The sequence below is a fragment of the Limulus polyphemus genome, unplaced genomic scaffold (assembly GCF_000517525.1).
Source record: "Limulus polyphemus unplaced genomic scaffold, Limulus_polyphemus-2.1.2 Scaffold784, whole genome shotgun sequence".
NCBI lineage: Eukaryota > Metazoa > Arthropoda > Merostomata > Xiphosura > Limulidae > Limulus > Limulus polyphemus.
This window is the reverse complement of record NW_013666394.1, coordinates 73199-84887: the sequence shown is the minus strand read 5'-3', so window position 1 is coordinate 84887 and position 11689 is coordinate 73199. Positions and strand designations below refer to the sequence as shown.

Here is an 11689-nt window from a genome sequence, read left to right as displayed (position 1 = left end):
ATAAAGATTAGCTAGTAATCATTTTCATCATACAGTACTGTAAACAATGTTATATAAACTGTTTAGTGTAAGTTTTTCATAGATGCCAATTTCTGTTTAAATATAGAAGGTACTTAACTAGCTACAATATTTCAATGTGATATATGGTTTAGTGAAATCTCAAAGTTACATATACAGAGTGACTGTAATATACAAATCTGTTGTACAAAAACCATCAACTATTCATCATGTAGCACACATATAGTCCAAAGTTTAATTTCCATCAGGAACATTTCAAGTTGTTACATTTCCAGTGTTTTCCATCCACAAAGTCTGCTTGCCTGAACTACATTAAAACTATTACATCAAGTATTTAAACAGTCCACTTTTTTTACATTATGACAAACCTGGTCCATTTTCCTCAATCATGTTTTACTCACTGGCCTTTAGTAAAAGACCCTGAACCAGAAGAGAATATATCCCAAACCATATTTTAACAGGTGTCTTACCCTTAACTTGTACAGCCTAACCTTTAACTTAAGACACGTTAAATTTATGCTTTGAAAAGTCCATTAACTGGGAAAATGAAGTCACAATGTTGCAATGAATCAACAAAGTTTGTAAAACTAGATGTCTTAAGCAAACTGGAAATAGGTAGAGCTTTTTTTTTCTTTCTTTTTTTTTACATGATGTATATGTACAAACATCAATAACTAGAATACAAAACTTATTTCATGAGACCCAACTTTTTAGCTTCTATCTCATAAATTAACAAACGCCACATCTTCACAACAAACACCTCTGCTTCTTCATCTAGTACCTAAAATCAAGAGAAAAAAATTATAATTTTTAAAACATTCTTTTTTATATAATACAATATACACAAATGAGCAAAACATCTTAATATGAATACCCATTATATTTCTTAGTCTTATTCTTTCATATGATTCATAAAAAATGTGCATTCTAATGTGTTTTAGAACTTAATTCTAAAAACTTCCTTTACTTTTGGGTAAAATCATGAAATACTATTTTGTTATGATTTTGGGTCAATAATAATGACTGAAAATATAAATGTTATATGATTTTATATACTATTAAAATAGACTAGATACACAGATTTTTTTCAAGAATACATCAAATGCTGAGATTACAAGTAACCTTTTATTAAAAAAAATACAAACTAAAATTAACTATTACGTGTTAAAACAAACAATATATGGAACCATATAAAATAATCATTTTGTAAAAATATAAATTGTTTCTTCATAAAAAAAATATTTTTCAAAGTTTTAAACTAGAATATATAGAGCATTTTACTGCTGTTCAAATTATTAACCTCACATTTCAAGAATTTTCACTTAAATCTTTCACAATAATGTTAGTTTTTAAAAGTTGATCCAATTTAAAAGAAAATATAATGGAAATATTACTGACAGGTTTTTATAGGGCCGGATTCTTTACAGTAGGTGTCTGTGACTTATTGGCAAATAAATTTGAATAATAAATGGACAACACACAATCCAGTTGTTTTAAAATAATATATTCAAAACAAGTCAAACGTATGTACAAAAATTCTTTACACTATAGGATATCACAATTTTATCTAAAACTCTAAATAATTTTCTTTTTTTCGTCAAAAATCCACATAGGCTAGTTCATTTACTTTAGAACTCAACTGAGAAGACTAATTATTTTTCTTACTGCACAATCTGAAATAGATTCACTTATGTTACCCCGTGGGTTGCCACAGGTGTATCCAGAACTTTAAATAACTGTCTCCTTTTTGTCAAAGTGCACACAGGCGAGTTCAATTACTTTAGAACACCTTTTGACATGTTATTCTCTTTTATCTCTGTTATTACAATATCACTCTGAAACTCACTTTAAATATTACCCATTATAGCTAGACAAATAACCATCCAGTCTAACTTTACTTTCACTAACTTAACTTCCACTCACTTGGTTGCCTGTGTACATTGCATTGCCCAAATGAGGTGTAGAACTTTCTACAAACTATGAGATGCTATGATGTAACAATAATCAGTTCAGACAATTTGAAAAATATAGAAGGTTCGAGTAATGTGATGTCAATTTACAACAATTGAACTACACACACAATGTACGACTCTTAATGAGTTATGTAACAAAACTTATCATAACCATCACTTTTAAAATAATTACTTTTAGCACTCTTGTAAGGAAAACTAAATAATCATTAAATATTAGACCACTAAATAAACTAAATAATAACTCTTACATTAAACAGTGTTGTATATCCAACAATTACAAACTGCTTGAGTTGTACTTGATGTGTTTGTTTGTAGTTAAACACAAAGCTACACAAACAGTCTATCTTTGCTGTGCTCACCATGGGTAACATAACCCAGTTTTTAGCATTACAAGTCTGCAGACTTACAACTATATCACTGGGGGATCTACTTGATGCATTTCCTGGTTTTACAATGAACGAAGATATACAATGAACGAAGCTCACCATGCATCAAATGAAGGTAATGTCACATTTGAAACTGACAATTTTAGTACAATAAGAAGAGCTACAGACAAAAAAGGCATGTGATTGCCAATCTAAAGTTGGTCTTCAACCAGCAAATCTTCATTCAACCTTTTATTTTTATTTTAAAAAAATGTAGTCTTGTTTTAAGCTTTTTCACCCTTTTGTCTCACTTAAAATTCACTAATCATTAAGCATACATTTATAACAAAATCTACATAATAAGATTCAGTGTCTGTGTGTGACTCCTCCTAAACCACTGGCCACACTAACTGCTAAGTGGTACCAAGCAACTTGTCTTAGTCCCGAAGTTTACACAAAGGTAAAATTTTTACCCCACCCCTCAGGGAACCAAGAAATTTCCAGAAAACTCTTCTCCTAAACCTCTGGACTCACCAACTTCTTAGGGATCCCAGGTATTCTGCAAAAACACTTTTCCAAAGGTTTCCCAAAAGTAGACCCCAAATTTGGCATTGATTTACATTACAGCAAGTAAATAAAGCCTACTAATTACCTGTAACAACTTGGTTAAAGAAATTAAATTTGCATTACAACAGCAATGATCACTAAACTGAAAAAGTGCAAAATAGTAGTTCAAGATTGTCTGTCTGTAATTTATGCAACTCCTCCTAAACTGCTGATTTCTAAGTGGTGCCAAATGAATTGTCTTGGCTCTGAGGTTTGCACAAAGGTAAAACTTTTCACCCAACCCCTTAAAGAACCAGGGTATTTCACAAAAACACTTTCACGGGGATTCATCAAAAGTGGACCACAAATTTGGCATTGATTTACATCAGAGCATGTAATTAAGTAAACCTTCTAATTTTCATTTATAATTTGGTTAAGCAATTTAAACTTGAATTATAGCAGCAATAATCAGTAAACTGAAAATATAGTTCAAGCATTAAACTTGTGTTATAACAGCCTTGTAAATGTGGGTCACAGCCTTACAGGGTTGCTAGTATACAGAATAAACAGCACCTCTTGCCATCTATATATTGTAGGTAAGACCATCATGAACATACTAACAAGAAGGACAATATTATGTTACTTTACCATTGAAACATCATCCAGAATACTCTGAGCTGGACTTGCAGCCAACACTTTCGTACAGATAAAGCCAACTAAAGTAGGCTCTTCTTCACCAATATATTCCACAATCTTCTTGTTGATCCAAGGTTTGATTCTCCTCTCCATCAGAGACTAAATATAGTATATGTACACATAATGGGTGATTACACTTGCAAATTAAAAACTCATCAAGAAAGATTTAGAAATTTGAAAATCAATACTTAATTCTGCTGTGTTTCTAATGTGTACAGGTTTTAAAAAATCCTCATAGAGAAGATATTTTTCAACTTAAAATTAGATCTCTGAAATATCAGTAACAAACTATCTAAATTTTCATCACTTTTAGCTTAACACAGATGCTCTTACGTAGCCATTTTACCTTTTTATATTCACAAAGTCTATAATTATGAAATAAGGTACACAAAATAGTGAATAACCATGATGCTATCACAGAGGAGGCAGTTTCTATAGACATTTCTAAAAGTTACACACACATATGTATATATTTAAATAAATTCAAAATGAACTATGAAAACACATGTATACAAAGAAAATTAAAGGTGCCAAAATATCAAACTACATGTTAATGACATGTATTCTTAGTAAGGTGATATATCTTTAAGAATTCATTTGCAGCAATTATTAAAATTTTAAACAACTAAAGAATTGGCTCACATTGTCTACAAGACTCCAGTCAATGTTGTATGCAAAAAGATCTTCTTTAGCAGTCGGAATCTTGTCAATTAGGTTTTTAATATGCTTCCTCTTTTCCTCAGTTGTCATCTGCTGTGTGGATGGTGAAGATTTTCCATCCTCCTGTGTATCATCCAAGGGAATCAGTTTTCTCCTCTTCTTTTGCTCCATTGCATCATCTTCATTGGCATTAAACACATCTTCCACAGTAAGCCGTTTCTTTTTCTGACTACTGCTTTCATTGTTAGAAGCTGTGGGAGTTGTTGGTGCAGGTGGGCTGCGAGACCCATAATGTGGACTGGAACCTGTTGTAAAAAAATAATCCTTAACACAGTTTTTGTGGAGTTAATAAATATAAAATGTATCCAAAAGTTTATTGTACCAATGCATTACAAAGCCTTAATATTTTGCACAATTACCAAAAAGGTAACATATAATTAATTTATATTAATCTGCAGTTTTCCTAAACAATTACTTACACATGATTCACTAACATGAAAATATGATCTTTAAGAGAATTTTCTGCTAATTACCAGATGACCTTACACATTGAAAATCTCACCAGTAACAGACAGTAACTTTCTCAGTCTGGTTAACAAAGAATATTGTTAATAAAATTCAATATTTAACCATCTAGATACAGGTAGGTCAGTATGCAAACTGTGCATGTCATGACCTTTTTACAGTTTCATTCAAAATTGACTTAAACTACTTTATTATCAGTGTAAGTAAATACACTTGGCATCAAAATATAATTCAAATTTCCATATTACATAAGTTTTAATTTCTAACTTTCAAAAGGAAATATGTAAATAAATTCTCAAACTTTGCTTTTATGTATCACATTACACTTCTTTGCTCTGAATTGTATATATTAAATTTTTTCCACTCATATATTATTTTATACATTTCCAAGAACTTACACAGTTAATTCTTATATGTTCTCAAGCTAAAAAAAATTTATAATGTCTATCCTTTTTGCTTCAATGAGTTATAGGCCGTAAACTGAATCTCACATGCTAAGACTCTCTTAGCATATGTTGTCTTAAAAAAATGTTAATAATTCTCTCTGATACAATTATTTATAACCAATAGAATATTTTAACTTGTTGTTTCCTTATGAAGTTAGATCAGTACCATGATTTGTTTTATTCTGTGTAAACTTTATAGTTTGCCTATCCTCAAGACTGCCTTGACCAGCTAAAGAAATATTTTTATGCATGTATATAAGTGAGAAAGCCAGTTAAATTATAATAGTTTTAGAACATTTTTTTTTTATGTTAACATATTGTTCAAATTTGCATATCTAAAATAAATAAAAATTATGTAAAGTATTAACAACACCCCTACGAAAAATATAAAACCTACATGTAAGTACCAAATTTTTTAGGTATATTTTTTATATTTGTCATTCTAAAATGAACTAAAATGCAAAAACTGGAAATCTATTAGGTAAGAAAAGAAAAACCAAAAAATGTTGTGATTTGACCAAGCATACTGGTCACTTGAACTAAGTAGTAGTAAAGTAATAAAACTAAATGATTAGAATATCTAAATAGTATTAATTTTGACTGTAAGAATAAATATGTTCAACTGTCCATAACAATATTCAATCATTCTAGAAAAAAACAAGGGTAATTTAGATTGTTTTCAAATTTTTTTGGGGTAGTTACAAGATCAGTCAAATGGACTGAGTTTGTAGTCAATGCTAGGGTAAAGAAAGTAATAAATAAAATACTGTTTCACTAAAAAAACTTGATATTCATTTAGAAGGTTTAAAAGGTTATGCAAATGATATTTGAAAACTTCAAAACGAAAAAAAAAGTTTTAATCTTAATATGAAAATCACCTTGCATTCAATCTAGTCAGAGTCCAAGTCAGGCTCCATAAATTCAGACAAATTTCTTTAGTAAAAAAATACTCCTTTAAAAATCTGATTTTCTGTATACAAAGGAATTGTAATGGTTACTAAAAACTAGTCCAATTTTTTTAAGATTCATTTACTACATTAAATGTTGTAGTATGTATAGTTTCACAATTACATAGTGGTTGCAAGGTTGGTCAAAATGACCAAGCCAGTACAGAAATGGTTAATTACACAGTAAAAGATTTTCAGTTTAATCCTACTTTAGTTATTGGGGACATTTGTAATGAATTTCAGTACTTAATCATTACATAATTTTATATCATACAAGAACATTAATGCAAGTCCAAATTAACTTTGTGTACCAAATGCTTTTTTTAAAAATTATCAGCCAATTGAGAACTAAAAATTTCACTTCGAAATTAATTGTTGTAACGACTACTACAATTCTGCATATATTTCACACAGATATGTACGCCTGTTACATGGATTGTTTTTTATATAATTTCTAGATCACTCAAATACTTTCAATAAATTAAGTTCATAAGCATTTTTATAGGTTATTTCATAATGAATCCTGTATTTAACTTAGTCGAAACTACTTTTCTAGGTAAATATTAATCATTTTACTGCTGAACCCATCTCATAGTTGTACCTCACAGAATGATTCAGGTTCTCGCTACAGGTCATGATGAGAAGTGCTTATGTATACAAGAAACACTTATTGATTAAGAAACTTAAACTACAGCTGAACTAGATGGGTTCAGCAATAATACTTTTAACATATGAAAGTAGTTTTTATTTACTTTTCAAAGAAATTGTTTTCTGGAATAGTTGATAAAATTTCAGATAACCACTTTATGGTTTGACCAACATCGTTTAATATGAAAAATAAGTACCTCCTAGCTTCAAACCCACAAATCCTATGGGCTTGACCTCTTCACTGGGAATGGTAACATCAGAGAAGCCTGACAAACTATTAGGTGCACTGTCTTCTTCTATAGGTTTGACTAGTTTTGTTTGTTCTAGTTCTTTGCGAGGAGACTTTTCTTTTTTCACCAAAGGTTTTTTTGGCTTGATCTCTGGTAGTTCTTCTTCATTCTCAGATTCAAGAGGTTCTGGCTTTATTCTGTTCTTCATTAATTTAGCATCTTCTTCTTGATAAATCTACAAATGAGAAAAGAATTAAGAGTTAAGGACTGAAGCAAATATGATAAATGCTTAAAATTCTAATTCTAACATAAAGTTGATTTCTGATTCCAGATACAATATCTGTATTGTTATTTAATAGCTCACAGAAACTACAACTTAAGATTACGACTCAGCATCATTATACGAAAATTGACTCTAACTAAATATTTTTTGTGAATGATATTAAATACCATATGTAATATATCATACATATTTTGATATAGCATTAAATGCTTTACAATAAGATAATTTTTTGAATACACAAAATTAGAACTCAAATGGCCTGAGGGCCTCCTGAAGTTTGTAAAAAATCGTGATTGTACTTCCATTGACATTTCCAAACAGCTTGACATACAGTCATAATATTTGGCATACAGCCTCTTTGTGAATAAATCTACGATTCTAGTATAATAGATCTAATATATACATACAAATGTTTACATTTCATTTTCCAAAATATCTTGTTTTGAAAATCATAATTTTTGGAATACAATACTTTATTGGCAAATGAACTGACATTTATGTAAATTTTATATATGATAATCATAGACCTGGTAATGGTCTAACATTATAGATAAATAACAGTCATTAACCTTCATAAATTTAACATAAACCATTGAAGTAATAATACCTATCCTAATATGAACTGTTAACATTGTAAATGTACTTTTACAAATAGTCACTAGATAACAGACATAACATTATCATCTTATCATAATTATTTAATTTGTTTGCTTTACAACTCACTAGATGGCACAGACATGTTTTATTAGTAAATACATCTGAACCAGATGAATAATGGAAGATGTCTGTTTCAGGAAACTTCACATTTGTTTTTGAGAGAGCAAAGCATCAAATATATATACTGTTTAAATGGCATTCTACTCTGCAATTCTTCTGTGCCTATAACAAACAATTTATGATATAGCTGTCTTTGTTTCATTACAAAGATATATACGTACACTAGTAACTAAAGCACATCCAGTTCTTAAGAATGGTACAGTAAAATGGAAATGTTGTTATGGTTCATCTAAAATGAGCTTATAATTTCATATACAGTCAAACCTGTGTAACTGAGCCACCCTAGGGACTGGCTACCAGTGGCTCACTTAAGAAGGTTCGCATCTTCCAACTTGGGAGAAGGAACATTTATGTAACTTCCACAAAATTGTTTCATGATAGGTGTCAGGTTAATGTCAAGACCACTTTTTCTTGATTTGCATAACTGTTTATTAACAAATATTTATTTACTTCATAATACATTTGTGAAAAAACAGTTATACTAGAAATAAATGTACATGTATTTACATAAACATGATGAAAAGGTTTTTGACTGTAAAATTATTGGGGCTTGAAGAAATCACTGATAGAAGACTGCTTCTTTGTTTTCAGATGCACTGCTGTGGTCATATCATGCAGGTCCATAATCTTGTTTAAATAAAAAGCATTTCCGTGATGTAAAGCAAAGTCTTTCAGCTGTTCAAGAAATGTCTGGGCCTGAGCAACTGAGCAGATCTGGAGTTCTGGAGTGTCATCAACATCATCAAATTAAACTTCAGAATCATTAGCAAGAAGCTCTTGTGCAGGTAGTGTCCAATCAGTGGCAGGCTGTGTGGTGGGTAGGTCTTTGTCAAGCTGGTCAAGTTCATTAAAATCATGATTGAATAACTCTTTAGAAAGTCTGAGGATTGAGAGGGGAATGTCACCTTATGGGTCATCTGTTTCTTTAACAAAGGATGTGGCATCACTTGCCTCACACACCTCTGAGGTCAAACCAGCATGTGCAAAGCATTTCTGGACTGTTGAAGAATCAACTTCCTCCCATGCTTTGCCTAGCCAGTGGACAGCTTGAAGAACTGTGATGCTGCAAAGAACTTCAGGCCCAGTGATGGCTTTGTCTTTCTCCAGCTCAATCAAAATGTAGGTCCGTTGCTTCTTTCTGTATTTCAGCTTCATGGCCTGGATGATACTGTGATCCATAGGCTGAGAAAGTGACGTTGTATTGGCAGGCAGGAAAACAAGTTTTACGTCAGTCAAGTTGATGTGGGGGTGAGAAGGAGCATTATCTAAGAAAAGCAAAACTTTTCTGTCTTGAGCTTTCATTTTTCTGTCAAAACTCTTAAGCCATTCAGAAAAAATATCACTGGTCATCCAGGCCTTGGCATTGTTTTGATATCTGACAGGCAGGGCTTTCACATTTATAGATTTGAAGCAGCATGGCTGTCTGGCCTTGCCAATCACAATGGGGGTCAGTTTTTCTCCTGTCATTGAAGCACATAAGCCAATACTCATGCATTCTCTTGACTGCTTGCCACCTACACAGTCACTGCCCTTCACATGGTAAGTTTTATTTGTACTGCTGTGTCGGAAAAATAAACCTGTTTTGTCCATATTGAAGATATCCTGAGGTCTGTAGCCTTTACAAACCGTAGGAAGTTTTTCTTTCCAATCACAAACAACATTTCGGTCCACATCACCACTCTCTCCACTAGTTGTGCCAAGAACAATGTTGTGTCTTTTCAAAAAACTTTCTAACCAGCCATTAGAAGCATGAAATGTGTCAATCTTCAGGACAGAAGCAAAACGTAAAGCTTGTGCTTGGATTAGTGGGCCGTTGACAGGAACACGTCTAGCAGTGACATCTATGAACCATTTCCAGGTCAACTCATTAATTTCTTCATTGCCGGTCTTTCTAATTTTTCTCTGGCGTTCAGCCGGTGCATTATTTTCATAGTCATTTAAAACTTCAGCTTTTCTTTTAACAAGTCTTTGAATTTGGTCTTTGCTTACACCAAAAGCCGCCCCCCACTTTACGAAAACTTTGTACTTTGTCATACATTTCTATGGCCTTGACTTTGTTGGCAAGTGTTAGTGTTTTTATAGTCTTTTTGCCTTGCTTTGACATGGTGGCAAATTTGGTTGAAACAACAAAGATATCTTTTACAGCACAGTTATTGTAAACAGTAGTAAACAGTCAGAGAAATTATTTAATCTTAAATGTAAGCTTGGCTATTTATATCAGAAAAATAATATGAATTTATAAAAAAAAGAATATATATACACCTACCTATTGTAATTAACCATGCCTACAGCAGTGATTGGCTCTCAAGGCAATTAGTCTTGACAGCACGGGAAATTTACACTGTCGAGGAATACAAATCAATATTTATGGCGGGAACTAGCGTTCTTTCACAGGTGATGAATGGGGTTTGGGGCTAAATTAGCCTGGCGCTTGGCGGCATTAGACAGGTGGCGTTCTTATAAAGGTTAAATAACATACAAATTGAGTTGGGACTTACAAAAACTGGTGCTCTTAGCCAGGTGGCACTGTTGTGGAGGTGGAGCAGTTAACAGGTTAGACTGTATATATATATATATATACACACACACACACACACGCACATACTCGCGCGCGTGTGTGTGTGTGTGTGTGCGCGCTATCTTCAAGACTTCATTTTTACTTTACAAAAAAGATTTGTATGTTGAATTAATTGAGGCATTGTAAACTATCAATTTTCTAAAACATTTGGTCTGTCTACCCTATAAATTGGTATGTTAACATAACTGTCAAACTGAATCTTCTAGTGTAGTTGGGAAATAAACAACTACTCCCTAGAAGACAGGACCTCATCCGGATCTTTGTTCTCATGGTGCAGTCTAAGTACACTACACAATGGGGGTCATATAACTGAACAATGAACAACATAGTGAGAACCTTTTCATAGTTTAGTTTAGCTCAAGTACACGTGCAGTCAACAACTTGAAGCAATAACACTAACCAAAAAAAAAAGTACGAGTTTGGCCAAGTAAAGCTAAAAAGAGCAAGTGTAGCATTTATATGAAAGAAAAAAGTGAGAATAAAAGTAGTATAAATGATGATTACATTGAGCCATCATGGTAAGTCAACAAATAATTTGTAGTAATGAGCTGAAGTCAGAATCCACAAGTTCAAGCAATGTCATGGAGCTACCTTTCATCGTCAAACAAAGAAAGCTTAATCCAGCCAACAACATTGGACTGTATTCACTTTATGGATGAAGAATCATTGATATATAACATTTTATAAGAGAAATAAGGCATTTGGAAGTTCATAGGTAAATATCTTTATAAAAAAAGAGTTTGTGTTATTTGTGATTTTTGCTTTGAAACTGTTAAAATAGTATCAAAGCCAAAAATACAAGTGGACTTGGAAGACATTCATAAGTTGGACATAAACTATTCAGCAGTTTTGGGTATTGTCAGTTGTGGTGGAGGGCATGCTCAATTCGATACAAGTTTCTCAATGTTAGGAGTTCCAGTCATGTCTCTGAACATATTTATCAGACACGAGAAGAAAAACAGGAAAGGTTATTTAAGAATTTTACGTATGATCCAAG

General features: G+C 32.0%; 1 protein-coding gene across 1 annotated transcript in view; it reads right to left on the bottom strand.

Annotated features, from left to right (window-relative positions):
* Window positions 1-225: 225 nt before the first annotated feature.
* LOC106460516 (RNA-binding protein 25-like) overlaps window positions 226-11689 on the bottom strand; it is a 77767-nt gene continuing 66303 nt past the window's right edge. The window contains exons 16-19 of the mRNA XM_013920231.2: window positions 7022-7289; window positions 4241-4563; window positions 3551-3697; window positions 226-799 (exon numbers count right to left, since the gene is read on the bottom strand). Coding sequence (XP_013775685.1) covers window positions 707-799; window positions 3551-3697; window positions 4241-4563; window positions 7022-7289 — 831 coding nt within the window. The 3' untranslated portion in view covers window positions 226-706. The remainder of the gene's footprint in view (window positions 800-3550; window positions 3698-4240; window positions 4564-7021; window positions 7290-11689) is intronic.